The sequence below is a fragment of the Prunus avium genome, chromosome 1 (genome assembly GCF_965620075.1).
Source record: "Prunus avium chromosome 1, drPruAviu1.hap1.1, whole genome shotgun sequence".
In the NCBI taxonomy this organism is placed as follows: Eukaryota; Viridiplantae; Streptophyta; class Magnoliopsida; order Rosales; family Rosaceae; genus Prunus; species Prunus avium.
The window spans coordinates 48,129,021-48,156,407 of record NC_142284.1 but is presented as its reverse complement, the minus strand read 5'-3'; the positions used below and the strand labels follow the sequence as shown (position 1 = coordinate 48,156,407).

Below are 27,387 nucleotides of genomic sequence, written 5' to 3'. Positions count from 1 at the left end.
AGTTGAGGATGCAACTGAATCCATTTTGGTGCAGCTGTATCTACGCAACAAGTTTTTGGCGCCGTTGCCGGGGATTGGCAACATAGTTTGGTTCTATTTCTTTTCCCTACTTGTTTTATTTTTATTTTTCATTTTCATGTTTTTCTAGACAATTTCAAGTTTTAAAGTTAATGACGTTAATGGACAAGTTGTGTTTGTAGTCCAACAGAAAAGGACAATTGCCCAACAAGCAAGAGAACTGGGTTTAAGTCCCAGCTTACACAACCCATTGGTGCTTGTTGCTTTGCAGCATGGAATTGGATGTGTGTTGATTTTCCTTTTCATTTTAGTTTTTATTTCCTAATCCTTTTAATTCCATTTCAAGTTTGTGTGTTTGTTTTAGCAATTTATGATAGCTTAATAAAAATGGAGAGAGATGGCAACCTCAATCATAAGAATGGGTAGTGTGGAGCAATGGGAGAAGTCGCGACCTCCAAGTGCATCACATTCGACCTAATCGCTTCAAGGGGGAGCATTTCAATCCTTTCTCTTTTTTTTGAATTCTGTTTATTTCCATAATTGTTTTTACCTTTTGGTTCACGATGAGTTCTTTGTTTTTCTGTGCTGAATCCAACCATATAAAGAACGTGAAATTTGGACTTACGGTTGGAAAATTATAGCCTAAAAACTGAACACAGGTCGAAGCTGAAAAACAGAGAAACGAATCTGTCCAAATGGTGATAAACGGGTGATAGAAAGTGCTGTTTGTGTTTTTCTTTGGTTTATTGGTTTGTTTCTTTTAGTACAACAATTTATGTTGTTTGTTTGAATTTGTTTAGAGTACTTAATTCATTTTCGTTTATGGTTTGTTGTTCCATTTTATCTTAATTTGTTTTTGTTTCTTATCTTAAAAATTTTAAAAAGATTTTTCATATGAGCTGACTTATGGTAACTCCAGTGAGCACTTCCGTCAATACAGTGTCTAGGAGTTCTATAGGCGACACCTTCGGTGTCTAAGAAGTTTGGGTTTTAAGCGGGACCATTGTGACCCCTCCAACCTTCCCGGATCCCCTGGCTGTGTTTTCTGAGGCCCTTAACTGGTCATCCGTGAGTTGCTTGTATATTCGTGTGTTTTTAAATTAAGTTTATTTTTATTTTCTTTGTTTTCTTTTCTGTTGAGTCTTTGTTTTTGATTTGTTTTTGTTTTTGTTTCGTTAAGTTAGTTTATGTTTTTATTTACGTGGTTTGGTTGGTTAGTTTATTTCTGAGTGTTAAAACACATTTTTATTTCAAACATTGCATAAAAAAAAAATAAAAAAAACAACAAAACAACAAAAACAAAATAAAACAAAAACAATAAAAACAAAAACAAAAAAAAGAAAAAAAGAAATATTCTTCATCTTCTTCATCATCATGGCTTGCCTCTATTTTCTCTTACTTGCAGAATCTGCAGCAGCTCGACATGGTCCTCATTTTTCCTCTGCAGTGCTTCCACGTGCTGATTGGCACAGTAGAGCCGCTTCTGCAAGTCCGCCACCATAGCCTTCAAGGAAGCTATTTCCTCGCTCATCGCGGCACACTCCCTTGTCCTCGCTAGTAGGCGCATGCCCAAATTGGTAGCGGAGACCGCGTGGAGCACAGTTAAATTGTGGGACTCCTCCACCGCTGCCTTGTCAGACCTCTGTGCCACATGCAGATGATCTGTCGGTGTGAGCTTGCTGCCAATCATGCCTCCCAGCAGCGCTGCTCTGTTCGGCATTGCCTCAGAAAAATTTGGTATTATCTCAGCAAAGTTTGAGGCCGTGCCGTGATGATATGTGGAGTTTGGGAAGACAGGAGTTGGAGGAGCCCTTGTCTGGGCATTCGGTGGTGCAAGTGAGAGCTCAAGGTAGAGATCATCAAGGTGAGTGCATGAGGATGCCATTTGTTTTGCTTCTGAATTTTTTGATGTTTTTCCTTGAGTTTGCAGGAAGAAATGCTGGGTATCATCCGCTTGCAGAGGTGTGGTTTAAATAGACATACGCTGATGAGAGAGAGCCAACACCATTTCGGATTTCCCGGGCATGCTCGACCTAATCGCTTCAAGGGGGAGCACCTTTACTTTCACTTTACTTTTCTTTTTTCCGTGTTCTCTGGTGTTTTATGTTTTTGCCCGTTACTTTCATTTTCTAGAGCTTTGTGTTTTTGCTTTTTCCTTTCGGCTGTCATCTTTATTTTATTTTAGTTAGGGAACTGTGCTTTCTTTTCCGTTTGTCGTCTTTGTTTGATTTAAGTTTGGAAAGTGTGCTTTCTTTTCCGTTTTCTTTTTCCTTCTGCAACTTTACTTCCGAAACAAAATTAAAAAAAATCACAAAAACAACAAAATAAAATAAAAACAACAATAATGCAGTAGGAAATCATTTCTTCTCGGTGCTTGGTGTCTCGACCATTGGAGCTTTGAGTTTGGCCTTCTGGCTGTCCTCTTCCTGGGCTTCATGCACAGCCTCTTGGGGCTCACCACTTGAGCTCCCAAAGATCGCAATCTTAGCTTGAGCGTAACTACTCTCACGATCTGCTTGCTTGCGTTTACCCGGTCGGTCTAGGTCTTCCAGCTGTTTTCGCATGTCGCGAGAGTACAACTCTACCATCTTTGATAGGTTTCTATTTTCGTCCCGCAATACTTCTAGCTGGTGTCGATTCACCTCCACTATCCTTGACCTCTCCCTTTTCAAGCTTTTTATAGCAGTCTGACACTCCTCAACCATACTTCGCTCCGCCGCCAACTGACCTTTCAGCACCTCTACCTCATGGGACTTCGCAAGTAGGCGATGACCCAAACTTGCGACTGTTGCCGTACTCTGCACGCTCAGTGCCAGGGCATCGCTTACGACCCGGTTGTCATCCCTTGTCCCCAGAACACGTATATCTTTAGGAGTCACCAGATTTCTGCCCACTCCAATGGCAACATCGTTGTCCAGGAGTATTGAGTCAGTTACTGTCACAGGCCCCCGTGCGGAAGCAAAGTAGGGCATCCATACTGGTGCCGCTGCTTGGCCTCGTGTCTGAGTCGGTGGAGCTAGGTTGAGATCCAACGAAAATGGGTAGTTAGAGGCCATTTGATTTCTCACTCTCTTTTCTTCTTTCTTTCTTTTCTCTTTTGTGTGTTTCTGAGTTTGCGTTTTTTTTTTCACCCTTTCTTATAGACTTAGTCTTTGACAAACCCTAGCCATTGCAGCATCTGAGCATTTTCTGAATCTCCAGCATTCCTTGAGTCCCACAACCTTCTCGCCTTCCAACCATACCCAACTCATTTATCACGACGTGTCTTTTCTGAACGAACGCGTTCAGTAAAGTCTTCGCGCCTTTCCATGAGCCCGTAATTTTTGCTTGTGGAGTCTGCGGCGCCTCTATGTGTCGACACGTGTCTCACCCTGTCTGTTGGTCCCTTACACTGAACCGAGACATCATGACCCATGTTAAAATCCCGCTCTTTGTGTTGCTATTCACGGTTCGATAGTTTGTTTTTACAAAACTAAATAATAATAAAAAGCCGGAAATGAAAACAAATTGAGGGTCGGGTTTCACTTTAGTTTGGGTTTCAAAGTGGGTTAAATTCACCGTGGTTTGTGTTTCAAAATTGTGGGCTTTGGGCTTCAAAATTTTTTTGGGTTTCGGAATTGTGTGATTAGGGTTTACTGTTTCATTTTTTTTGTTTGTTTGTTTGGTTGTGTTGTAATTTTTATTTTATAATTATTTTGTTTTTGTTTTCTTTTGTGATTTTGTGATTTTTTTTTAATTTGCTTTAATACCTTTCATTTGTTGTTATGACATTGTTTGTGGCTAATTTTTAAACATTGAGGACAATGCTCATTTCTAGGTTTGGGGGTATTGGAGTTTAGCAAGTAAACTTGGTTTTTCTTTAAAAAAAAAATTTTTAAAAAAATTTAAATTTCTTTCTTGTTTTGAATCTTGTTTTGTTTAGTCACTTTCCGAACACATTTGATGAGATTGTGATAAATGTTGCATGACTTAAATAAAAAATTGAATTTTATTTATTATTTATTTTTTTCCTTGTAAATTTTTATTGTAAAAAATAATAATTAATTAATTAATTAATTTGGCATCGTTCTAGCATGATATGTTCGAAACCTTCTTTGCACTTGCCATTTGTTTCATAATTTTCCAATTAAAGGATTTGCATGACCCAAAGAATTGTATCAAGCATAAATTAGACTTATATAACCATATAATGTGAGCTTTTGAGCCTTGTGCTTCATTTCATGAGTATTACACACATACTCTTATTTTCTTGTCATCAAAGTTGTTGTTTGATCTCATTATTCATTGATTTGGTTGAACACTTAAAAGTCATTCATTCTTATGCAATTTGATTTCATGACATTTAAAGAAATGATATTAAGGCCTTCTTTGGATCGTTTGTGCCTTTCAAGCTAACCTTATGCATGCTTAAGCATGATTTTCCATTGTTAACCATTTTGAGCCTACATGTAAACCTTTTCTTTCATTTTACCAATTATATTTCCTCGCCTTAGCCCAAAAAAACAAATATTTATCTTTCTAAGGAACTCATGAGCTCTAATTCGGATGTGTTTTTCATGCTAAGTTTGGGAAGGGATATTACATAGAAGAAAAAAAAGAAAAAAAAAGAAAATCACACAATTGGTGAAAGAAAAGAAAAGAAAAAAGTTATGATTAAATGGTAGTTGAATGAAATTTTGTTTTTGGGTTTCATTGGTGTTTGGAAAGGAGTTTAAATCATTGTAAATGAAGGTATAAGGAGTTTTGATCATGTAAAAAAAAAAAAAAAAAAAAATCTAATCGTGATGATTCGAAGTCTTGTAAACAATTTTTTTTTTTATGCTCTTACATTGTGAGTTCCTTGGACTTTGTATTATCCATACCTTTCATTTCTCACTCACCTTACACCCTTGGCCCCATTACAACCTATGCTAAAGACCTAAATTGATCTTAAATGTCATGTGGTTGAATTGCATTCATTTTTCTACTTTTAAGTGTTTGGTCTCCTTCTTGAGATCATATTAATGCAAGTTCTTCATCTTCCTATTTTTGAGTTAAGTACCTTATGATTTAACTCTAATCCCATGTCTATAACTGAGTGTTGCATTGTAGCCCTCTTCTGAGTGATTCATTTGTGAGAGGACAACTTTGGTGAGATTTGAAGTTGCATTTGTGCTTGGTATGATTTTTGAAATTGTGTGGAAACTAAGATTGGGGAATTTGTTGCATTTGGCTATCACACTACTACACTTTGAGCATATTATGTTTTGAACTTTGCCGCTTTGTGAATAATGTCTAAAATTGAGCATTTATTGTCAAAACGTTTAAGTCATGTGCATGAGTCATTTCTCTTCACAAAATGTTCGGAAAGATTGTTTTGAGTTTTTATTTTGATTTTGTTTTTTTTGTTTTTTGTGTTTTGTTTTTTTTTTTTTATGTTTGTTTTTTGTTTTGGTTTTGCTTAAGAACTAACAAATCTAATAAGTTTTCTAACCATTTTGTTTTGTAGAGTTAGAAAAACGTTTGTGGGTATCGTAACTGTTAAACCCTCAGGAGACACAACTCCTCCTACTAGGGATGCCTAGAGGTTTAAAGGCTTGTTGCATTCGCTCAATGCAATCGAGTTACCTACGAAAGTGGTCTAGTTAACTTCTTGTTTTGTTTTTAACTTTGTTTTGTGTTGTTTTGCTCGAGGACTAGCAAAATCTAGGTTTGGGGGTATTTGATCGGTTCATAATTGTATATCATTTTGTACCCTTCTAGCTTATGATTTGGTTATGTTTTTGAGTTAAACTTGTGCTTTTAATCCTTTTTGTGTTTATCTTTCAGTTCATTGAGCTTTAGGTAATAATGATGGCTTTAGAGAGCATAATTCATGCAATTCAAGCATGTTAAGGCCTAATTTGGATGAATGGATGAAGAGCTTAAAGACAAACTCATTTTGGCTACAGCCCCCTGCCAGTCCAGTTTCGTAGGTCATATTGCAAGCTTTGTTTCAGCAACCTACATAGCTCGGATGAGGCCACATTCTTCATGAAAGTTGTTCCAATGGGTGTGTAATATAACATATCCAAAATTCAGCCCCATTGGATAAATATGGAGTCTGTTACCTAGCAAATACAGAGCCATGCTCAGGATGGATTTTATCAGCGCGCAAAATGAGTTAGCAATTTGTTTTGGCCTTAACTTCCTCCTCCGACCTTGGATTGGCCCAAATGATATATGGCTGGAAAGAAGACATTCTGAACTTCAAGTTTGAGTGCTTAAAGTCTTAATTTGCTTAAGGGAAGCCCAATTCGTAAGCCCTTGAAGTTGCTGGTCATGCTGACCTCAGGATGAGCTATTATTTCTGGTTGGAAGCTTGGTCATGGTGACATGAAGATGAGCTAGGGCTGCTGGTGGGATTTATTAGTGAAGTGCATCAACCATTTCAGATTTTATAATGGAAGTGTTGTATGCATTAGTGAAGTGCATCAACCATTTCAGATTTTATAAAACAAGTGTTGTATGCATTAGCCATACTTAATTCAGATTTTCAGCTTCCTTAGGCCTATATATAGTGAGGTTTCCCAAGCTTGTAAACACACCCCAAGGGGGGGAGCTCTCAAACACTTCTCTAGAGCTTCCTTCCCTTCTCTCCCTCAAATTCTCTTAGTTTCTCTTTCTAGTTTTCAATTGTTGTAATGAAATCTTTTGTGCTGAAATTTTCCTTAAGTTTTTCTTAGTTCCACTTTACTTTTCATTATGTAAATTCTTTTCTTTAGTTTCAAGTTTGATTAGTTTCCAAGTTTCAATTATGGTTCATGTTCTTATTCATTATGCTTATAAGTTAATATGCTAGTTTGAATGATTGATCACCATTTAGGCTTGCATGTTAGCTATCTTGGTTTGAATTAAGAGTATACACCATGCTTTAATTCGAATTGAACTATGAATAGGAAGAGTATGTATGGACATTCGACAACAGGGATTAGATACATACTTGGTTGTTTAAATTGTTCTTCTATGCTTAATGGGTTCCTAATGCTTAATTTTAGGTTAGACAACAAATGATCAAATTAGGGAATTAGGAACACAAGGTTATGACCACACACCATGGCTTAATCATACATTAGCTAGAATCAATCCGTTAATCTAATTGAACTTGGGAACTTATCTGCTTGAGTTAGTTATTTTCTTTCTTCCTTGTTTTATTTATTTCCTTTCTTTTTCATTTCTGTTTTGTGTAGGAAAAATGAATTGGATCTTTCAATCACCAATCCTCGTGGGATCGACCTCGCACTTACATATGCTATACTACCAAACGGCTCGTGCACTTGCGAGTATCACAAGTTGAGGATGCAACTGAATCCATTTTGGTGCAGCTGTATCTACGCAACACATTTCCCCAGCCAGAGCCGTTTGTCCACCTATGATCTTCTTCATAGAGGGATCTGATGCAGACAGAATAGATTCTTTAGAAAATTATAACAAAGGCAGAACAGATAAAATGCAGACAGAATCGAGAATCTACCTTCTATGACTTAATTATTGATATCCTGGATGGTCTGAATTGTAAAACTTTTTGCCTCTGCCTCTGCATATATGTTCCTACAATTCCAGCCATAAAAAAGTACCTTGAGTGCGGTAACCGAGGCAGACAGTCCGCGAAATCTGGCTTTCCACCAAGCGTCAAAATCGGCAGAACTGGAGGAATTTGGCTCCCAGGAAGGATAGATGCCATCCAGATTATTGTTGATCTTGTTTACTGCGCATCGAGCATCCTTGTGCACCTCCAGATTATCTGAGTCCCTCCAGGAAGTGGCTCGGTTACAGCTTCTATAGAGTTTAAATGGAATAACCTGGGGACAGCCGAGCTGTCTTGCACAGAAGTTGGGATGGTAGACTTCTGCCCCCATATGATAATTTGGAGGCTTTCCACCCCCATGAGGCAGATCTCTTAGCAGGGATACACTCAGGAATATCTTCCTGAATTCTGTCCAGGCAGCTTCATCTTCTGACTCCTTTTCAAAGAGCCGGTATCCAGGCTGGAACCAAGGATATGCTCTTCTGACCACTATCTGCCACTGAGCTGCAGATCGTTTAGTACAATGTCTGAACCACATCAGGTACTCTTCAATGGAGCGCTTGGGCACTTCTGCCGACATCAAGGGAAGAGCCAGAACTTGGTTTTCAGGCGGAACTATGTCAGGAAACCGGAATTCTGGAAAATATACCTGCAGCCAGATCTGGATCATCCAGAATGAGCCAGGAGTAGATAAATTCAGGGGATTCTCAATAGTGGCAGTATGCAGATTCTTGAAAAGATGAGCCAGAACTGTAGGCCCAAGTCCGACGTCAGTATGATTGTGCAGGGCTTCTGCCAAGCGCCTGTATTCCAGCAGAACAGCGGAAGAACGGTTTGGAAGTACAAACCTGTTCAGCCAACATAAGGAATATCATGTGTTGCTGATCCTTGTCTTTCTCCACACTGAATTTTCTCAAATAGTTGGAGAAGGAGCAGTTCTGGTTGATGATAGCAGAAGAGATAGTAAAAGGCTTGGCCAACTTATCCTGATTCTTCCTTCGATGATAATCACCAATGGCATCAACAGGTCTTCCATGAGGTCTGAACCCAAAAATTTGAGCCATGTCCAGCAGGGTTGGCGCCATTGGACCCACACGAAAATCAAATGTGTTACTGGCAGAATTCCAGAAACACAAGGCAACAGCAAACAGGTTTTCATCCCGGTTAATAGACTGCTTAGACAGCAGGATTGCGTCGTAGATCCCTGCCCTCCTCCAGTGAGCCCCGAATTTTGGAAGAAGCTTATCAATCCAGTCTGCCCACTTCACAGGACTATTCCTCACCTCACTGGATGGAAACGAAAGGCTCAAATTTTTCCTAACCCAAGAATGAGAGGCCAAGGCAGAAGTACCTTGGAAACACAGAGGCGCTTCAGCATCTTTTTTTATTAGCTCTGCTATCTCAGCTGGGACAGAACCAAACCAGCGAGGCCCCAGAGTCAGAGTACTCTCGAAAAGATGAAGAACGTTCTCATCTAATTTTTTTTGGACAAAAGGGTGGAGCCTGCTTCGAACCTCCATGGCATGAGCATCGATTCCAGTCCCAGTAATGTAATCCGGAGGAACTGAGGAGGAAGAGCTTTGGGCACGAGTTTTTGGAGAAGACATTTTTGGGTTTTTGGACTAGAAACAAAGAGAGGACTAAGGCTCGATCAAAGAAAAGGGAAGGATTCTGGTAAAGTCTGAGAAAATCAAGGTCTGAGGAAGCTGGGGTTTGAGATGAACAGGAACTAAAGTTTTGAATTCCTTTAAAAAGAGCTCGTAATCATGGGAAGGAGAAGACAAGATGCCACCTGAAGAGACAAGCTAGTAACTAGCTAGTAACTGACCAATTTCCCACGAAGTCTAGTTCGTGGTAGGTAGACGTGGCAGGCGTGGGTTGATTTAAACTGGCGCGCACAAATTTATAGCCGAAATCATTAAATCTGGAACCGTTTAAAAACGATTCAGACTTAATGGGGGCATTGTTTGGGCCTAAAATTGGTGCGCCCAGTCCAAAGACAGAAGCCCACATCATTTCTCAGGCCGCCTGTTTGGACCTAAAATTGACGCCCTCAGCCCATCAACGCGCTCAGCCCATTATCAAATAAATAGGCCAAAGCAATACACTCGGCCCAAACATTGGAGGCCTGGAAGCAGTCAAAACCGAGAAGAGACTTGGGCCTCGAAAGGAACCCAAATCAAGCTCGAAACCAAAATGGGCTTGGCAAGTTTTAAAATTGAAGAAGGAAAAGAAAAGCCCAAAAGAGAGACATACTCACGTGACTTACCTGACTTTGAAAAAGTCAAAAATTGCAACTAAAGTCACGGAGAGAAGTTACAGGGATTCATGAATACACGCTTGCAGAAAAATTCTCCAGACTTTTACAGGCAGAGAAAGATCAAAATCCTTTTATATATAGAAAACTCGGCAGGCACTATTCTCAAAGGATACGCAGACTGTGTTTTCTAAAAGAAAGATAAGCAGGAAACAAGGAGCCGCTGAAATGGAAAATCACACTCACCATCACGGTTTGAAAAGCAGTTAGATTGGAAAAAGGAGGTATGACGCCCCATCAAAATACAGGGAAGTGACTGTCTCAGGAAATGATCATTGAGGGCCTAACTGCCAGAAAATTGATAGAACTCCTTTTCTTTTTCTTTTAAAACTAAAGATCTTTTGAGATTGTTTGCCGCCCATTATTAAAAAGTTAAAACTCCAAAAAGCATTTCTTATAAATACAGGAGAGAGTGAACAGAGCAGACAAACAATCAACACAACCAAAAAATCAGTCAAAAGACAAACACTCAAAATGATCACTTGATCTCAGAGAACCTTCGAGCAAATTGAAGAAACCAGAAGCTAGCTAAGCCACAAGAGAAGCCAGTTACAAGTCAAAGCTTCCAGTTTTTCAGACTTAGAAGAAAATAAATTAAAACGAGATTTCTCTCTTTACAAATTTGGTTCAGCAAAGCCAAGGCAAACAGAGCTTGAGCTTTCACAAATACGAAAACCTCAACAAATTTATGGAGAGCCCTGACTAAGCAGAACAGGTGCCACAACACAGTTCCAGCTCAAGTCCAGCCACTTTTGCCCCTTTCAGACTGAAGAAGTCCCAGTTCTGCCCATCCAGAAGCCTTCTAGGACTTGAAATAGATTAAAGCTCTGCCAGACTCAAGCTTTGGTATCAATTTGCAGCTGAAGCCTAGCAGTTGAAGTTGTCGAAAGTCCAGTCCAGTACAGGCATATCCAGTCCAGCCCGGATCAGAAGCATCTGCCCAGACAGAAATGGAAGCACGACCCTCTTTTTGTCTTTTTATAATCAGTTTTTCCCTTTTGAGCTTTGTAAAAGGGAGTTCTGCCTGAAAGCGGTTCACTCTGTCATCATTTATTCTGGCCAAAACTACCAGTTTTGTATTGTAAAAAATTGTGAAGTCCTCACCAGTCTGAGGCAGGAAAAGAACTTACATGGGAGATATTCCTCACCCAAATTCACAATTGCTTGTTCAAAAATCAGTAACTTGGGGCGCAAGTTATCTATTTTTAAAGAAGTCTGCTAGGATTATTGCTAGCAGTGGCACGCTCGCACACTAAAAAAAGTTGACTTGCTGACCAGTCAATGGTTCTCAAGACAATGGGGAACTTTACCCTACCATCACAGGAGACAAATCAAAACGGGTGAATAGAGAGCTACTGAGAGAGAGCGAGAGTGACTGAGAGAGAGCGAGAGCGGCTGAGACTGAGAGATTGATTGTGACTGAGAGAGAGAGAGAGAGAGAGAGCGATAGAGAAATCTCATATGTTGAAGAAGTTTACGGTGGATTTGGGGAGAGGTGAGTGAAAGAGGCAGAGGTGAATAACAAAAAAAAGGAAGCCCTTCAAATGTTTGGGGTTTTGCCAGAGGATCGAATGTAGCAAGGAGTAGGAATTGCGTAAATTGGACGAATCACAAGCTAACACGTGTATTAATGATTTTTTTAATAATATAATTAAAATATTATGTTAGTCCAATTTTCATCGATTTGGAGAGAATTAAAACCGGTCCAACTGATTCCAAGTCGGTTCGGGCAGTTTTTTTTAAATACTGATTTTTTATTTTTTAATATAAAAATCGAACCAAACCACCTAAAGCAGTTTGGTTCGGCCAGTTCGATCAGGTTTTCAATAATAACGCACACCCTAACTCAAGACACCCACCCAGGGGCGGTCCTATGCCTAGGGCAAGGTAGGCTGCTGCCTACCCCGAAATTTTAAAAAATAAAAAATACCCATATATAATAGGCCAACTCATGTGAAACATACAAACCTATGCCCACCCAAAGAGCAACCCACATGTATTCATAACCTAAAATTTCTCTCTTCTTTAATTATCTCCTCTTTAATTATCTTCTCTTTAATTACCTACCTCAAATTTTAAGATGTTGTATATGACAACATTGAATCTAACATATTTTAAATAGGTTAGAAGTTATGTGTTCTAATCTATTCTAGCGGTTACTTAAGAATGAATTTTAATTTGCTGACTTTGTTGAAATTAATAAGGTCTTTGATTTTTGGAATTTTTTTGAGATGTTTGATTTGATATTGGTATTGTTGAGATGTTTGATTTGTTCTTGATATGTTAATGTTTGATTAAAGGCATTGATGTTATTATGAGAATTTATTTGATTTTTTTTTGGGATGTTGGATTAAATAGTTTATCTTTTGTTATGTCGGATCACAATCCGAACCCCAAGAAAACAAAGAATTTGTTGGAATTTTTTTTTTTTTAAAGAAAAAGATTAGTTTTTTCTTTGTTGCTAAACTTTTATTTATATATAGAAATGCATTTGATGGTAAGGCTCATTATGTCCTCCAACTAGGTGTATATTTTTTATGTTTATTAATGAGATTCACTCATAACGTCGAGTTTTTAATGTAAGTTTCGCCCAGTCGGATTTCGAATCCTGGATCCGCCACTGCACCCACCATTGCCAACAGCGGCTGATGGCGCATGGGCCACTGTGTGTGGCGGGCCATTCCATCTTAAAATGTTTCCCACATCGTCCTGAGCAAGATGGTATGCTTGGATTTGAATTTGGTTACCATTTGACTATCGAACGGATATTGTGCCTGTTATGCGATATCTGGGTTTGATAGGTTCAGACCGTTAGATTGGTTCCAATTTCAGTTATGTTATTCTTTGTACCTTTAGGATCGTGTAGAAACTTACAAATTGAGAATCGGAGTCATGAATATTCTGAGTCAATGATTCTAGAGTTAGGTAAACCAATCATCGTCCAATCGTCCGATTGGCTTAGATCCGACTACTCCATCGAGACCAAACTTTCGGGACTTGTTTAGTAGACTTTATTGGACCAAAGTTTCAAATAAGAAATCAGATGTCGTTGGCCCCGTGTGCCGACCTAGATGGTGGGCCTTGTCAGCCCGATCGAGACCAATTGGTTAGGAGGTGTTGTGATTTGGTTGTTTGTTTTTAAATGGTTTTATGCTATTAGAGTTTTATTTAATATTTGTGAATTATTGTTCTATCGCATTTACTTTCCAAGCATGATATAGCTATATTTATTTTTATATATGTGTTAAATCGTTTGAAATTGGAAATATTGTTGCCTTCGAAAATATTGATGTCTTCGGACATCCTGGTTGCCTTCGGAAATATTGATGTCTTCGGACATCCCGGATTCCTTCGACAATTTTGATGTCTTCGGACCTACAGTTGCCTTCGGATAGGTCATAGATTCTAAGGGGGAATTCGAGGCGGGTCCTTTCACACCATATGTCCTTGTGAGAAATCTCCAATGGAGCGTGGTTTCCAGTCATGATTAGCAAGCCAGGGTGCCGAATGCTCACAACCTATCGATGATATTTTGTGGAACAGAATAAATTGCCTAAATTTAATAGGTCCTTTGTGGGTCCCCCAATTTCATATGTCATTCTCTGATTGGCTGGTCAGATATAATATAAACATCATACATGTGTATAATCTTATCTAACTTGATGGTCCAGCCTTTTGATACCAATCTACAAAATGAGATGGACAAATGTTATTCTTGGAAAGGAATTGACTACCATAAGTTATGTGCGGGAAATAATAAATTTATCGATTTTTGAGCAATGGTCTGTGTCGCGGCAGTAGCAAACAAATTAGATTCATAGTTTTTCATGTGAGGCTGCCCCGCCACCCTCCATCACCATCACCATCACCATCACCATCACCATGCATGCGTATAGAAATGAAGCAGGTAAAGTTGGGAAGCAGACGTCGCCCCTTTAACCAGTGAAAATCATTTTTTTGCTGCCGATAAGTTGAACCAATAAATTAAGTTGCAAAATGGAAATGAAGCAGGTGAGTCCAAATTAATGACATTAGGGTCCTTCCAAGTATAACAAATACAATGATATGACCATGGATCTCTCTCTTTCTTCAAGTCATGCAACTTACTTTGGGTTTGAAATCGGAACAAAATAAGAAAATTGTATCTTAATTTTTACCTGCTGCTGAAGCTTAATATTAATTATATCAAATTCTATTGATAATTAATATTAAACTTTTAGTCTTTTAGAGAGATATACCCCAATAAAAAAAATTCTGTTGATTGTTCAATAATTATACTTGTCTGCCACGTGGCGTTGAAGTTTGAATAATCTTCACAGCATGCTATACTAGCGGACAAACTAAACGCATCGTTTTCAGATATGGTTGCGGACCTGCGGTGCGGTGCGGTCCATTACCATCACCATCCACTGTGGAAATTTGGCACGTAAAGTAAAGGAGCTCAGCGAGCCACCTGCAATGCATACGCCATTCATTCTCTAGCTTTCTAAGTTTCCAGTTACCAATTAGTTTCAATGGATTATTCTCTCCCTTATGTAAACTCTATCACTGCTTTTTTATTTACAATAATCATCGTTTCCTATTACTTCTCACGCAGATGGAGACCTGCCAAATTAGCACCAACTGAAGCCAAGGGTGCATGGCCGATATTTGGCCATCTTCCCTTGCTAGGAGGATCCACACCTCCTCACATCACATTGGCAGCCATGGCGGACCAGTACGGGCCTCTCTTCACCATCCGCCTCGGCGTCCATCCATCTCTGGTGATAAGCAGCAGTGAGATCGCAAAAGAATGCTTCACAACCAATGACTTGGCCTTAAACTCGCGTCCAAAGCTCGCGGTTGTGGATCACATTGGCTACGCCATGTTTGCGTTTGCACCCTCCGGACCCTTCTGGCGAGAGATGCGCAAGATTACCACCTTGGAGCTGCTCTCGAACCGAAGGCTTGAGCTGCTCAGACGCATTCGAGTCTCTGAAGTGACAACTTTCTTGCAAGAATTGTACAAAACTTGGAGCACCGAGGAGAAAAGGGAGAGCAATAATAGCGACGGAGTTTTGGTGGAGTTGAAGCAGTGGTTTGGGGACATGACTTTGAACGTGATTCTTAGAATGGTGGCTGGAAAGCGTTATTCGGTTGCTGCCGATGAGGATGAGAAGAAAGAAGGGCGTAGGGTTCAGAGTGCATTGAGGGAGTTTTTTTATTATGTGGGGCTGTTTGTGGTGGGTGATGCGGTGCCTTATCTTCGGTGGTTGGACTTGGGTGGGCATGAGAAGGCGATGAAGAAGACTGGGAAGGAACTGGATGCCATTGTTGGAGAGTGGGTTGAAGAGCACAAGCAAAGGAGGGCAAGAGGTGATGCTAAAGGGGAACCAGACTTCATAGACGCCATGCTTTCTGTGCTTGATGGTGCAGACCTAGGCGGTTTTGATGCTGACACAATCAACAAAGCCACAAGCTTGGTAATCAAACATATGCCTATAGCTTAATCTATATAATTTAGCTTAATATAAATAATTAATAAAATAAATTGTACTTTTGCAGAATTTGATTGCAGGAGGTAGCGATACCACCATGGTCACATTAACATGGGCAATATCACTATTATTGAACAACCCTCATGTGCTTAAAAGAGCCCAAAACGAACTGGACACTGAAATAGGCAGACAAAGAGTTGTGAGTGAGTCAGATATAAGCAAGCTGGTCTACCTCCAAGCCATAGTGAAAGAAACGCTGCGTTTGTACCCAGCAGCACCATTAGCTGCACCACGTGAGTTCACCGAGGACTGCACCATAGGAGGGTACCATGTCTCGAAGGGCACCCGGTTGATCACAAACCTTTGGAAGATACAAACCGACCCAAGAATATGGCCCGATCCATTCGAATTCAAGCCGGAGAGGTTTCTGACCACCCACAAGGATGTTGATGTTAAGGGATTGCACTTTGAGTTAATTCCGTTTGGAAGTGGGAGAAGAGCATGCCCTGGCTTGGGATTTGGCCTTCAAATGGTGCAGTTTACGTTGGCTAGTTTTGTGCATGCATTTGAAATCTCCAACCCCTCGAGTGCACCGATTGATATGAGTGAGAGCTTTGGACTGACAAACGTCAAGGCGACCCCTCTTCAAGTTCTCATCAAACCTCGTTTTCGCTCTCAACTTTATAGTTCATAGTTATATTTCATTTTTTAAAATATAATGTTGTTTGTACCCGTATAATATTGTTGGTCTCTTCTCTTAGGTGATCTCAGCTGGAGAATCAAGCCCAATTAAATTTTTATACAAAATATTGGACTTCTTGAATCAGAGAATTGGGCCTTATTAACTAGGACGACAACAGCCTTTGGTCGTCCTTGTACAATAACATTTCTCTTCTTCCTTTTTCTTTTGTGAAACAAAGAAGATTGTAATCATGAGATGAGATTGCTGTAATTACCTACCATCACATGTGGTTTGTGTAACATTTTCTACAATGAGGTTCCATAATTGGTGGTCCGCACCCCAAGATCTTAACCAGAGAGACAACAATGTCACTCAAGTGTCCCAATTAAGGTCAAGGTTTTAATTCTGATTTGTAGTTTGCCATCTATCCGCATGCGGCTTACGATTAATGGGGAAGTTTTTTAGGGTGCATTTTTGCCCACCACTTTAATTATAGGTGTACTTTAATCATAATTCTCAATGCTTGACACGTGTCCATAGACATAATTATAGCTAACTTTTGCTTTGTATTTATGGAATCATAATTATACCTATGGACACGTGTCAAGCATTGAGGATTGTGATAAGGGTACACCTATGATTAAAGTGGTGAGCAAAAATGCTTCCAGTTTTTTATGTAACTATTTAGTGTTGAAAATGAGAGTATTACTAAATTAACAACTAATAATACTATAGGCACCAACTTGTATACCAACTTTTACATACCAACTGATGTGGCATATAAATATCATGTGCCACATCATCTCTTTTAATTTTATTTAATTTTATCATCTTCTAAATAAACAAAATTCATTCTCACCATTTTAATTTAGTTGATTTCATTCAACTCATAAAATTGTTTATGCTTCTTCTTCTTTGTTTAGTTATTATTTGTGTATCTTTTGGCCTGTAAAACACTATCGATTACAGAAAGAGATATACAAATGAAATAAACATAAAAAATGCACAACTGAATCTGAAATTTCAGATCTGATCCTCCATGGCTATAAACTCAAAAGATCATTGACTATGAGAATCCAATCAAGGAATAATTAAGGTCTTTAGACCCAAATCGGGGCATATCCTCCCTCCCTTCAAATCTGGAAAAATATTGTTGCTTGGTTGCATATCCATGGAACTGAATACTATGTACTATTTGAGATTAATCCGTGATGCCATATCATCCTCTCCATTCCATCATAGTATTTCCCCAAATCAACTTGGAATTTCTAGGACGTGGGTAACCCAGCAAAAGAGAAAAGCCATATCGGCTCCATAGATGTTTGAAGGATGATAGTGCGGCGGCGATGGTGTTGAGGTAATATTGTTGTGGCGGGGGAGGGATTGTTAAACTGCTTAATGATTTAAATGAAAATATTTATAAAAAAAATACAAAATTAACTAAATTAAAATTGATGATGTGGCACATGACATGGCAATCCATGTCATATGGCACATCAGTTGGTAACCAAAAGTTGGTATACAAGTTGGTGCCCGTAGCGCTACTGAATTAATAATTCCAATCACATCTGAAATCAATGTGAAAACGATTTAATTATTTTTAATACCAAATTGTTAATTGAAAAAGAATAAATTTATTAATTTTTCCTGGCCTAACCGGGGTCAGTTAACCATGGTCAGCTTAGCAGTAGCTTGTTGTCAATATGATCCTCTTCCTCCTCCTAAGTCCTAAACGAACACACTGAGACCAACTCCACTCCACAGTTTCCACAATTTCAAGACTTTCAGTCTCCTCAATTCAATTCAATTTTCCTTCTGGAACCAATTAATTCATGGTTGGGCTCGGGGAAGGCGGCACCAACAGCAGGATGGGAGGTGCTGATAAAGTCATAGTGGCGGTCAAAGCAGAGCAGGTGATCTCAAAAACGGCATTGGCCTGGGCTCTCACTCACGTCGTTCACCCAGGCGACTGCGTAACCTTGCTCGCTGTTTTCTCCGCCGTTAAAACCGGTAATTCAATTTCTAACTAAATCTTCTTCTTTTCTGAAAAAAGAAAGAAAAGAAAATTGAAGCCCAAACTTGCGCGTTCAATTTGTGTTGCTAATGTGGAATTTGTGCGTGAAATTGAGTGAGTGCAGGTAGCAAATTCTGGAACTTTCCGAGATTCACCGGAGATTGTGGTAGCAGTCGCCGGGAGGATTTGCCGGATCGGATTTGCCAGATCTCGGAGTCTTGTTCGCAGATGGTGCTTCAGTTTCACAGCCAAATCCAGGTGATTCGTCATTTCTAGCTGAATTTACCTTTATGCCACTTACCGCCTTTCTCTATTTAGTCCTTTCTCGTCAATTTACTCGTTTTTTCATTGGGAATTCAAAATTTTCAACCTTATGCGACAAAGACCACGTAGTTAGGTTGCCTGCTTGGCGCTTAAGATAGGACCACGTGGACGTTGCCGTTGGAACTTGTCGTATTTGCTTTGCTGTGTATGCTTTTTCTTGCTTTTGTTTTTAGTAGTACACAACTGGACATTTTAATGATGTATGCTATAGTTGTCTGCCTTTTCTTTATTAATTCAAAACTAGTTCCTTTATTATTTATTTGTAATTCATCTCCAATAATGCACAAATTAGTTCCTTTATAATTTATTTTTATGCATTTTGATAAAAGTAACAATCTATGGTGATTTTGTTGTATAATAATCAAGATGAAGAAAGTTGTTTAGTTTAAGACTAAAAAAATTAATCATTTGGCTGGTTGTGTGTCTCTTGTCATTCATCATTGGCTTGTCAGAATTTAATAGATTCTGGATTTGTTTTTAGGCACAAACAAGTTGTAAGTTAATACTTAATCATTTGAGTGGCACATGCTATGTTCTATGTGCTTTGAACATGTCGTGGAGTGAGAATTAACTTTATAAAAAATGATCAATCGGATTCCCAGAATCGTATCTTCTTTATGATATGAACTATGTAGGGGGATTATTATCATTTGAATTTGTTTGCACCTTCTTTGTTTTTTTTTCCCTAGTTTAGTTTTTGTTTTCTGTTTTTTGCCTTTTCTTTTTCTCGATTTCTAATCAACTTGTTTCTCCTAATGTATAATTCGGAACAGATCGATCCGTTGTATTCACTGCACTGGTGTAAATCCACTAAAAGAATGTGTCTGCTGAATAATTCTTTAGAAGAAGAAAAACAACCTTTAATAAATTACAGTGATATTTGATCCTGCTTAATTTTTAACTCACTCAGTCTATGAGCTTCACCTCCTAATAAGCTCCCGACTAGTTCTATAATGTAACTAGTTATGATCATATATTGCAGGTAACAGTGAGGATTAAGGTAGTTTTAAGTACACCAGGTGGTGCTGTGGCGGCTGAAGCAAGATGCAATGGAGCCAACTGGGTCGTACTGGACAAGTAATTAAACATACAAAAAGTATTATTTCTTATTTCCGAGCTATTGATTTAGGTGCATGCTTTACGGGTCGATTGCATCCCTCACAGTTTCACACATCTTCTGCTATCCTAAAACTAGTAAAGCATGTTATTCTTAAGTTTGTGTTGTAGTGTTGTTGCCTTTTTATATCCAAGTGCCAGTTATGTTTCTTCATTATGAGTGAGATTCAAATGGGTGGCTAAGCACCCTAGATTGTTCTCCTTTAACAGAAAATTGAAGCAAGAGCGGAAGCATTGCATGGAAGAACTTGGATGCAACATCGTGGTGATGAACGGATCTCAGCCTAAAGTCCTGAGGCTCAATCTAGCGTGCCAAGATGAACTCCAAACACCATTCTTTTCTGCTGCTTCTTCACCAGGAACTCATGTTGGAAAGTTGCAAGGGCTTTCTAGAATGAAGCACTCCACTCCAGTGAGCAGTCCTGAAGAACCGAGTACCTCCTACACAAGAACCACAGGAGAAGGTTCTTCATCAAGTTACGACACTGTGACTTCTCTTTTTCTTGTCTATGAACAGAATCCTCTTTTTGAAGGACCACAAAGAGGAAACCACAGACGAAATTATTCAGAGGATCCGTATGAAGAGCTTGAGACAATTGGAGAAAGGCTTATAACTCTGTCTAAACCCCGACCGTCATCTGTAGTTACTACTCAGAGTGTCTTTTGGATCCCCCAAAATCACATTGTGGATCATGGAAATCCCCCAACGCCCCAAAATTGTAACAACGCTCACAAAGTAAGATCTCCCACTTTTCAAACTCTGTTTGACGAGTATGCACAATTTGATCAAGATACAAGGAAAGATAAACATGGGCCCAAGGACACCCATCACAAAAGCTACCTTATTAATTCAAGCATCAGGGATGCTGTTTCTTTGGATAGAACCTCCTCAGTACCTCCTCCTTTATGCTCTCTATGTCAACATAAAACCCCGGTTTTTGGGAAACCTCCAAAACAGTTCTCTTACAAAGAGTTAGAGGAAGCTACAGATGCATTCTCAGATATGAACATCTTGGCAGAAGGTGGTTTCGGTGTGGTGCACAGGGGGGTATTGAGAGACGGCCAAATTGTTGCTGTGAAGCAGTTGAAGTTTGGTGGTTCTCAAGCAGATGCTGACTTTTGCAGAGAAGTGCGAGTATTGAGCTGTGCACAACACAGGAATGTTGTGTTGCTCATTGGGTATTGTATTGAAGGCAAGGCAAGGGTAATGGTTTATGAGTACATCTGCAACAGTTCTTTGGATTTCCATTTACATGGTATGCAATTTTCTTACATCGTGTTTTTAATTTCAAACACATTTCAAAGCTCTTTTCAGGTTCATAGACATGGCATTCTCTTTGCATATACGCATCTGCAGCTTGATGGACTTGATATGCATATGCTCATGGTCTTAATTTTGTTTGAATGACATACAGTAAACAGAACCTCTCTGGATTGTGAATCAAGGCTAAAGATAGCCACAGGAGCAGCTCGTGGTTTACGGTATTTGCATGAAGATTGTAGAGTGGGATGTATAGTACACAGAGACCTGCGACCCAACAATATCCTTCTAACCCATGATTTTGAACCTCTGGTACTTGAAACTGATTCTTAAATTTTATAGCATATACTTCAGAAACATTGTGCCCATCTATGATTTCCAATGGTCACTAATTTGTTCACAGTGCAAGGCATATTATCTTTTCTTTCCGATTTGCAATTAAACTTTTAATATTCTATTATTTGTCTTGGAAATATGCTTCATTGCATGGCAGGAAGGGACCCCTTGGAAATGAAGATATTATCCTGCCATATTTTTATACACCCCTATTGATGCTTATGGAACATGCACATATGTTTTACTCTGTTTGTTATTTATTTAGGTTGCTGATTTTGGGCTTGCTAGATTGTACTCTGAATGGGAGATGAGCAATGAAGACCGCGTGATTGGAACTTCAGGGTAATTTTTTCCCATCTGCTTGCTATAGGTCCAAGAAATTTTTGTACAAAAGCAATGCAAATGTATGCACTTAATAAAGAAAAGACAGGAAGCAATTCCATGTGATTAACCTCAATGTGAACTGCAGGTATCTGGCACCGGAGTATGTTGATGGTGGGCAAATTACAAACAAAGTTGATGTTTATGCATTCGGAGTAGTTCTATTAGAGCTTATGACAGGTAGACGAATCAGTGAATTGCAATATGTCAAGGGACATCATATTTTGGAAGAATGGTTCCACCCCTTAGCTACATTAGAGCCAAACCACATCTTCTCAAATTCCTATCAGTTACTGGACCCAAACTTGGCCTCCCCTGAAAATCTCGACTTGCCCCATCAACTACAGACAATGGCGCGCGCTGCTTCTCTGTGTCTGCGTCGAGATCCTGAATCCAGACCGCCAATGTCGAAGGTGTCCTTGCTTAATTACTATCTTTTGAAAAAATAGAAATAAAAATCCCTTCCCATTTTTCTTTGGAAGTTGATAAGAGTTGAAATTGTCTGGCTTTGGTGCAGGTGCTGGGAGTGCTAGAAGGAGGAGACCCAGTTGTTCCTCTGGGCCTAGACTTGAATTCAGTTGGTAGTAGAAGTGGTCATTTGAACGGTCTAAGGTCACAAAGGCAACCTGAAGCAAGAGGAAGCCATTCTCGTACGCTATCACATTGAATCTTTTTTGGGTTATGATGAGAAATTGATCCATGACAGCTTTTTTGGCTTCCACCGATATAATATTTTTATTTTTTTTGGTCTGAGTTAAAAATATAGCTTGTAATAAATTCTCTTTACATGTATATTGTTTACAAAACTTTAGTCACAGTAAATCTGATTTTGCAAAACAATGATCTGGGATTGGTTAAGCAGATGTTAAGTTAATCAAAAGCTAGCAAGCACCCAATTTGATTGCTGCTATGAGAACAAAAGACATGCTAAGCAGTAAGCACTAGTTTCATTACGAAATTAAGCAAGAAATTAAGGATAGAGAACATAATTTATTTCCCACATCATTCATATGCTCTTCATTTTCATTCCACTCCATTCCATCACATTAATATGATCGATCCCCTATTCATTCTCAGTCAACCCGATCATTAAAAACATAAAAACCAAAATAAAAACAAATTGAAAAGAACAGACTCACTCCTCACAGGTGTCCTTCGAGTAGACAGTTGGCGCCATACTACTGGCCAGTGACATGAAGAAGTCATTGCGACCATGGATCACCATCCATCAGTACCTCCGGTTGTGACTGCTGCTCCGACCCGCAGAAGACGAGTAACTACCATCCGACGGCAGCGAGTCCGCATCGAATCCCATGCGCTGCTGCACCATAGCAACGGGCGTCAGCTCCGGAGCCTGCTCCGACACCCCCCACACCTTCACCGACTTATCGAGGCTCCCGCTGTACACAATCCACCGCGGCCCATGGCCGTTGTTGGCATTGATATCCCGGTCATGCTCCACCGCCAAGCACTTCACCGGCCCCGTGTGCCCCGCCAAAACCGACAGACACGTGTGGATCACTCCTTCCCTCCGCCACACGCATATGGTCTTATCGGCAGACCCACTGAAAACTAAGTTTCCGGCCGCCGCCAAACACAAAACCGCCAGCTTGTGCCCCTTGAGGACCCCACCGTGTGACAACTGCTTCTCGCGCTGCCAAAAGTTGACGAGCCCGTCGGAGGACCCGCAGTACACGATCGAGCCCGAGGCGTTGACGGCCAGCGCCGTGACCGCGCTCTCTTGCTTCAGCAGCGCCTGCACCAGCGAGTGCTTGATGATCTTCCCGTTCTGCTCTCTCTTCCACACTTTGACCGTACCGTCCGCCGCCCCTGTGTACACCAACCCCTCCACGCTGGCAACGACGGAGTTGACGGCGTCGTCGTGGGCGTGGATGGACTCCAAGCACTTGGAGGAGTCGATTCGCCAGACTTTTAGAGTGCGGTCCCAGGACGCGGAGTAGAGAAGCTTCTTGTCCTCGCTCAAGCTCAAGCACGAAACGGCGTCGGAGTGCTTGATCCAGAGGGTTTTCTGTCTTTTGACCTGAATGTAATTGCTGGGTTTTACCGAGTATTTGAAAATATCCATCATGGTGGGTAAAGTCCCGGCGCGCTTGTGGACGCTCGGGTCCTTGGAAGAGACCCGCCAGACCCGAATTTTTCCGTCTTGGTGACCCGTGAAGAGCTTATCTCCGGAAATGACAATGGCTTTTACGAGGCCGCTGTTTGATTTGAAGCCGCTGAACTCTTTCAGATTCTTCCAGACCCGGATGTTCTTGCTGTCCGACCCGGTGTACAAGAGATCTCCGGTGGCGGCCAGAGAGTAGATGTGGCCTTCTTCGCGGACCAGAGAGCCAATGAGGCCGTTCTGAGGGGCGTTGTTGTCTTCGAACGGCTGCCACGGTGACTTGGCAAAGGGAGAAGAGCTGGTCTGGTTCCAGGGAGACATGGTTATGGGAGAGCACTCGCCGCTCATGCGGCTGGGGTCGAGGGAGCAGGCGGGGCTGATGGCGGAGGCGCTGCTGTTGCGCATCGAGTAGTCGTTGCTTTCGGAGGACATGGTGGAGGAAATGTTGGGATCAGAATGAGCGTGGTTTCCGAATTTGCCCCTGGGTATGGTTTCCGAGTCGGCGAACATCCCTCCTCCTCTCTCGTCGTCCTTCATTTGTGTCGATGGACGGACGTGGCTTTAATTTTTTATTATGATTAGTTGTGTGTTAAGTTAATTACTAAAGATAACATTCATTAACGAATTGATTTTATTGAAACCCGGAGATTTTTTTGAAGGTTTGAAGAAGATTTGAGGAGATGCGGGTGTTAATTAATGGTGAGGAGAAAATAGAGGGAGGTGGCGAAACTGCTTGCAAAATGAAGGATATGGGCTTTTTACGAAATGAACAACAGAAGGCGGGAGATGATATATATATATATATATATATATGTAAAATGGTTGGAATGAGAGGGCCGCTAAGATTTTGACACGTGGTGGGGAAGGAACGTAATCCGGGTGGGATGCTGAAAATGGCGTGTAGGTTCGTTTTGTAAGTGGGATTGGCTGTGATGATTCTACGGTTGGAGTTGGAGTTGCTATTTTTGGTAGTATTTATTTAGGTTTTGTGAGCTAATACTACCCTTTTGCTAATTGGTCTCAATCCAAACTAAATGGTTGTTTATTGTCTTAATTAAGAAAACTCCATTCTTTTACTTCATGGAATACAATCTGAATGTATTCCTCCCTTTCTCCATTTTGCATGAACATGGATGGTGTAAGTTATAACAAAAGAAAAGCCACTGCCTTTAGCCATTTTAGCATAACAAAAAGAAACCATGTTGAATGATGAACAATTATTTTGTTCCATGCAATCCCTAGCTTTTTTAGCTGAAACTTTAACGTCGCAGCCACATTGCCCCCGTTTTTAGGGCGATGACACTCACCGTATAAATTAAAATCTGAAATTAATGTATAGAGGAAATTGGTTTAAATAGAGATGTTTTGTTCTTTTTTCTGGGTTCCCGAAGCATGGGATAAGAAATAAGAGGAGCTGCTGATCACCAGAAATAAAAGGGCAACAAGCAGATAAAAAACATATTAGGGTTTTAAGTGTGTTGAATCATTGGAGCTGCGACGTCCTTGCTCCATGATTGAAATATTTTGGCAACAAAACAAATGGTGGGGTAAAGCACCATTTTATTTTGCCAATATGAAGTCAAGTGGAAGGTGACGACAAGATGATCAGTTAATAATAAAACAATTTAAAATAATAACCAATTGTTCATGGTTCGTACGTGAAGGCCCAAACAAACGAAAGCAATACGAGAAGATATAGTTTTCTGACAACGGCAAACCGCCAAGAAACCTTTTCAAAATAAAACACTGATGAATCTGGCAATTTCTTAATCTTGGGAAAGAAAACCGTTGCTCTCTTTTTTCCGTTGGAGGCCGTTACTCGGTGTCGATTTCATTCAACTGGTTGGTTCTTTTACCCAGATAGGAAATTGATTAGACCCGACCGAAAAGGCCGACCTGCCACTTCTGAATTCTGGTAATCCTCCCTATGCCGATCTGCGTATGGGACCGCCACTTGGAGTTGGACACGTGTGCGACCAAGTACGAAGGTCGCCTTCCCAGCCGCCACGTACACGGCCATTGTTGTTGTTGTTCTGTCACGTGATGCAGGACCATTTGGCGACTAATGTAGGGAGGCCACGTATCTGGCACTTCCTTCCAAGCACTAGAGAGTACAGCCCAGTTTGATTGCCTATTTTGGCAGTGCGGTGTAAAGTGAAAAGAAACCACATGTTTTAGTCATCGATCACAATTTCAATTCGTCTTCTTTTCTTTACCATCTAAATTACCAATTAAAAAAAGAACGGAGAAAGAGGTGCTAAGTTGGTGACTTTTTAATTAGACACAAATTAATTAAACGATGTCTTTTTAATTACGCAATTTCACTAAAGCGACAAAGCGTGCATTGTAAAATTTTAAACCAAATGCGTTGTTCTTTTGGACTTTATTATTATTGTAAATCTCTAGTGGTAGTGGAACGCACGTACATAGATATTGGAATCACATGGGTTCATGTTTGATTCTTTAGTCTTTTTATGATTGTAGCCTACCAAGTCTACTGATTTGTAACCCACCTATGAACAAACATTTTTTAGTCATTAAGTATATGTCTCTATGTATGATTTCTGTATTTTATACGCATAGCTTCTATAATTTAAGTGTAAGCAAAGGTTCATGTTTTAAATCACATAAATCAACTACCAACTAGCTCTTAACCTAATAGTACATAATTTTCTATAAACAACCCGCTAGTGTAGTGGTTTGGAGCAAATGCTCCCTTCAGATAAGGTCATGGATTCGAATCATATATAGCATTCAATAGGAAAGGTCGTTCAAAAAATAGTACATAATTTTCCAAACTAATTAAAACTTGTTCTTGTTTTTTTTTTTTTTTGTGTGTGGAAATAATTTCACGTAGTGGGCCTATGTAGGATGATCCATATGATATTAAAATTTGGGTCCTTTTGACCACAATCTAATATTCGAGGGCTTTGCCTGTGAAATGGGCGGGCTGTTTGTTAAGTGCCGGAGCCCAATCTAAGACTAATGAACCAAATCAGTTGATCTGACCTTGGGTGCTGCATCCGGAATCTAATCCTTGAGAAAAGTGATTTCAGATCTTCAGAAGAACCCACTACTCTAGCTACTAGCTGCCGTGTCCCATTAAAAACTCAAAGATGATATGATATGTACGCTCTGTTACTATTCCCTCATGCTTTAAATAATGTGTTTTACTAGATCAGTTCAGTATAGGGAGAGTAATGTTGCAGCAGCAGAACAGAGCATGCATGTCCTCTATATATTTATACTGAAAAAGGCAGTTCACCGACCTTGTTAGAGAAGAAGAAGCCATAGATTTTGCTGTCTCTGTGGGTGTCTGTCCGAAACTCTGATCGATGCAGTCTCGAATATATCAATTCACCGACCAAACTTTTACACTTGCTCCAAAATCCACATCTTTCCCTCCAATTTATAATTATAAATACTCTCTCTCAATCACTCACTCACTCACTCACCTCTTGAGCTAGTTAGTTGTTCCTTTCCATTCTTAGCTTCTTCTCTCTCATCATCACTTTGCTAAAAGTTACTACTCCAAATCCAAACAATGTCCTCCTGGACCTCCTCTTCCTTCAAATCCTCTGCACCTGAAGAAGGTTTGAGCATCGCAAGCATCAGTTTGAAGGAAGAGCAAGAAGACCCAGCAGCAACCCACCATGGCCATAGTATTAGTAACTACGTGAGCAGCCATGTGCATATAAAACCCACCCACACCTCCCAACCCTTAGACAAAGATGTGGTTTTGCGGCGTATCAGACAGCGCAAGCGTATCAATAGAGTGCGAGCCGCGCTG

The 27,387-nt window shown here is 40.1% G+C and overlaps 3 protein-coding genes across 3 annotated transcripts; 2 read left to right on the top strand and 1 right to left on the bottom strand.

Moving 5' to 3' along the window:
* Window positions 1-14,327: 14,327 nt before the first annotated feature.
* Window positions 14,328-16,351, top strand: LOC110762619 (cytochrome P450 CYP82D47). The gene is made up of 2 exons (XM_021965271.2): window positions 14,328-15,343; window positions 15,426-16,351. Exons 1-2 carry the CDS (start codon window positions 14,396-14,398, stop codon window positions 16,050-16,052), a joined length of 1,575 nt encoding a protein of 524 aa, XP_021820963.1. The 5' UTR covers window positions 14,328-14,395; the 3' UTR covers window positions 16,053-16,351.
* Window positions 16,352-17,755: 1,404 nt separating this feature from the next.
* On the top strand, window positions 17,756-22,312 carry LOC110762585 (inactive protein kinase SELMODRAFT_444075-like). The gene is made up of 8 exons (XM_021965229.2): window positions 17,756-18,050; window positions 18,179-18,312; window positions 19,361-19,455; window positions 19,705-20,750; window positions 20,910-21,067; window positions 21,357-21,433; window positions 21,561-21,885; window positions 21,990-22,312. The coding sequence occupies exons 1-8, from the start codon at window positions 17,873-17,875 to the stop codon at window positions 22,137-22,139; spliced, it is 2,163 nt and encodes a 720-aa protein (XP_021820921.1). The 5' UTR covers window positions 17,756-17,872; the 3' UTR covers window positions 22,140-22,312.
* Window positions 22,313-22,435: 123 nt separating this feature from the next.
* LOC110762587 (Transducin/WD40 repeat-like superfamily protein) lies at window positions 22,436-24,441 on the bottom strand. Its single transcript, XM_021965231.2, has one exon. The coding sequence runs from the start codon at window positions 24,132-24,134 to the stop codon at window positions 22,701-22,703; it is 1,434 nt and encodes a 477-aa protein (XP_021820923.1). The 5' UTR covers window positions 24,135-24,441; the 3' UTR covers window positions 22,436-22,700.
* Between the last annotated feature and the right edge of the window lie 2,946 nt (window positions 24,442-27,387).

Excerpts from the sequence above, each read along its gene's own strand:
- LOC110762587 (XM_021965231.2), bottom strand. The coding sequence starts at position 24,134 with ATGAAGGACGACGAGAGAGGAGGAGGGATGTTCGCCGACTCGGAAACC.
- LOC110762619 (XM_021965271.2), top strand. The coding sequence starts at position 14,396 with ATGGATTATTCTCTCCCTTATGTAAACTCTATCACTGCTTTTTTATTT. Across the intron at positions 15,344-15,425 it reads TCAACAAAGCCACAAGCTTG|AATTTGATTGCAGGAGGTAG; the intron begins GTAATCAAACAT and ends GTACTTTTGCAG.
- LOC110762585 (XM_021965229.2), top strand. The coding sequence starts at position 17,873 with ATGGTTGGGCTCGGGGAAGGCGGCACCAACAGCAGGATGGGAGGTGCT. Across the intron at positions 18,051-18,178 it reads TTTCTCCGCCGTTAAAACCG|GTAGCAAATTCTGGAACTTT; the intron begins GTAATTCAATTT and ends GAGTGAGTGCAG. Across the intron at positions 18,313-19,360 it reads AGTTTCACAGCCAAATCCAG|GTAACAGTGAGGATTAAGGT; the intron begins GTGATTCGTCAT and ends CATATATTGCAG.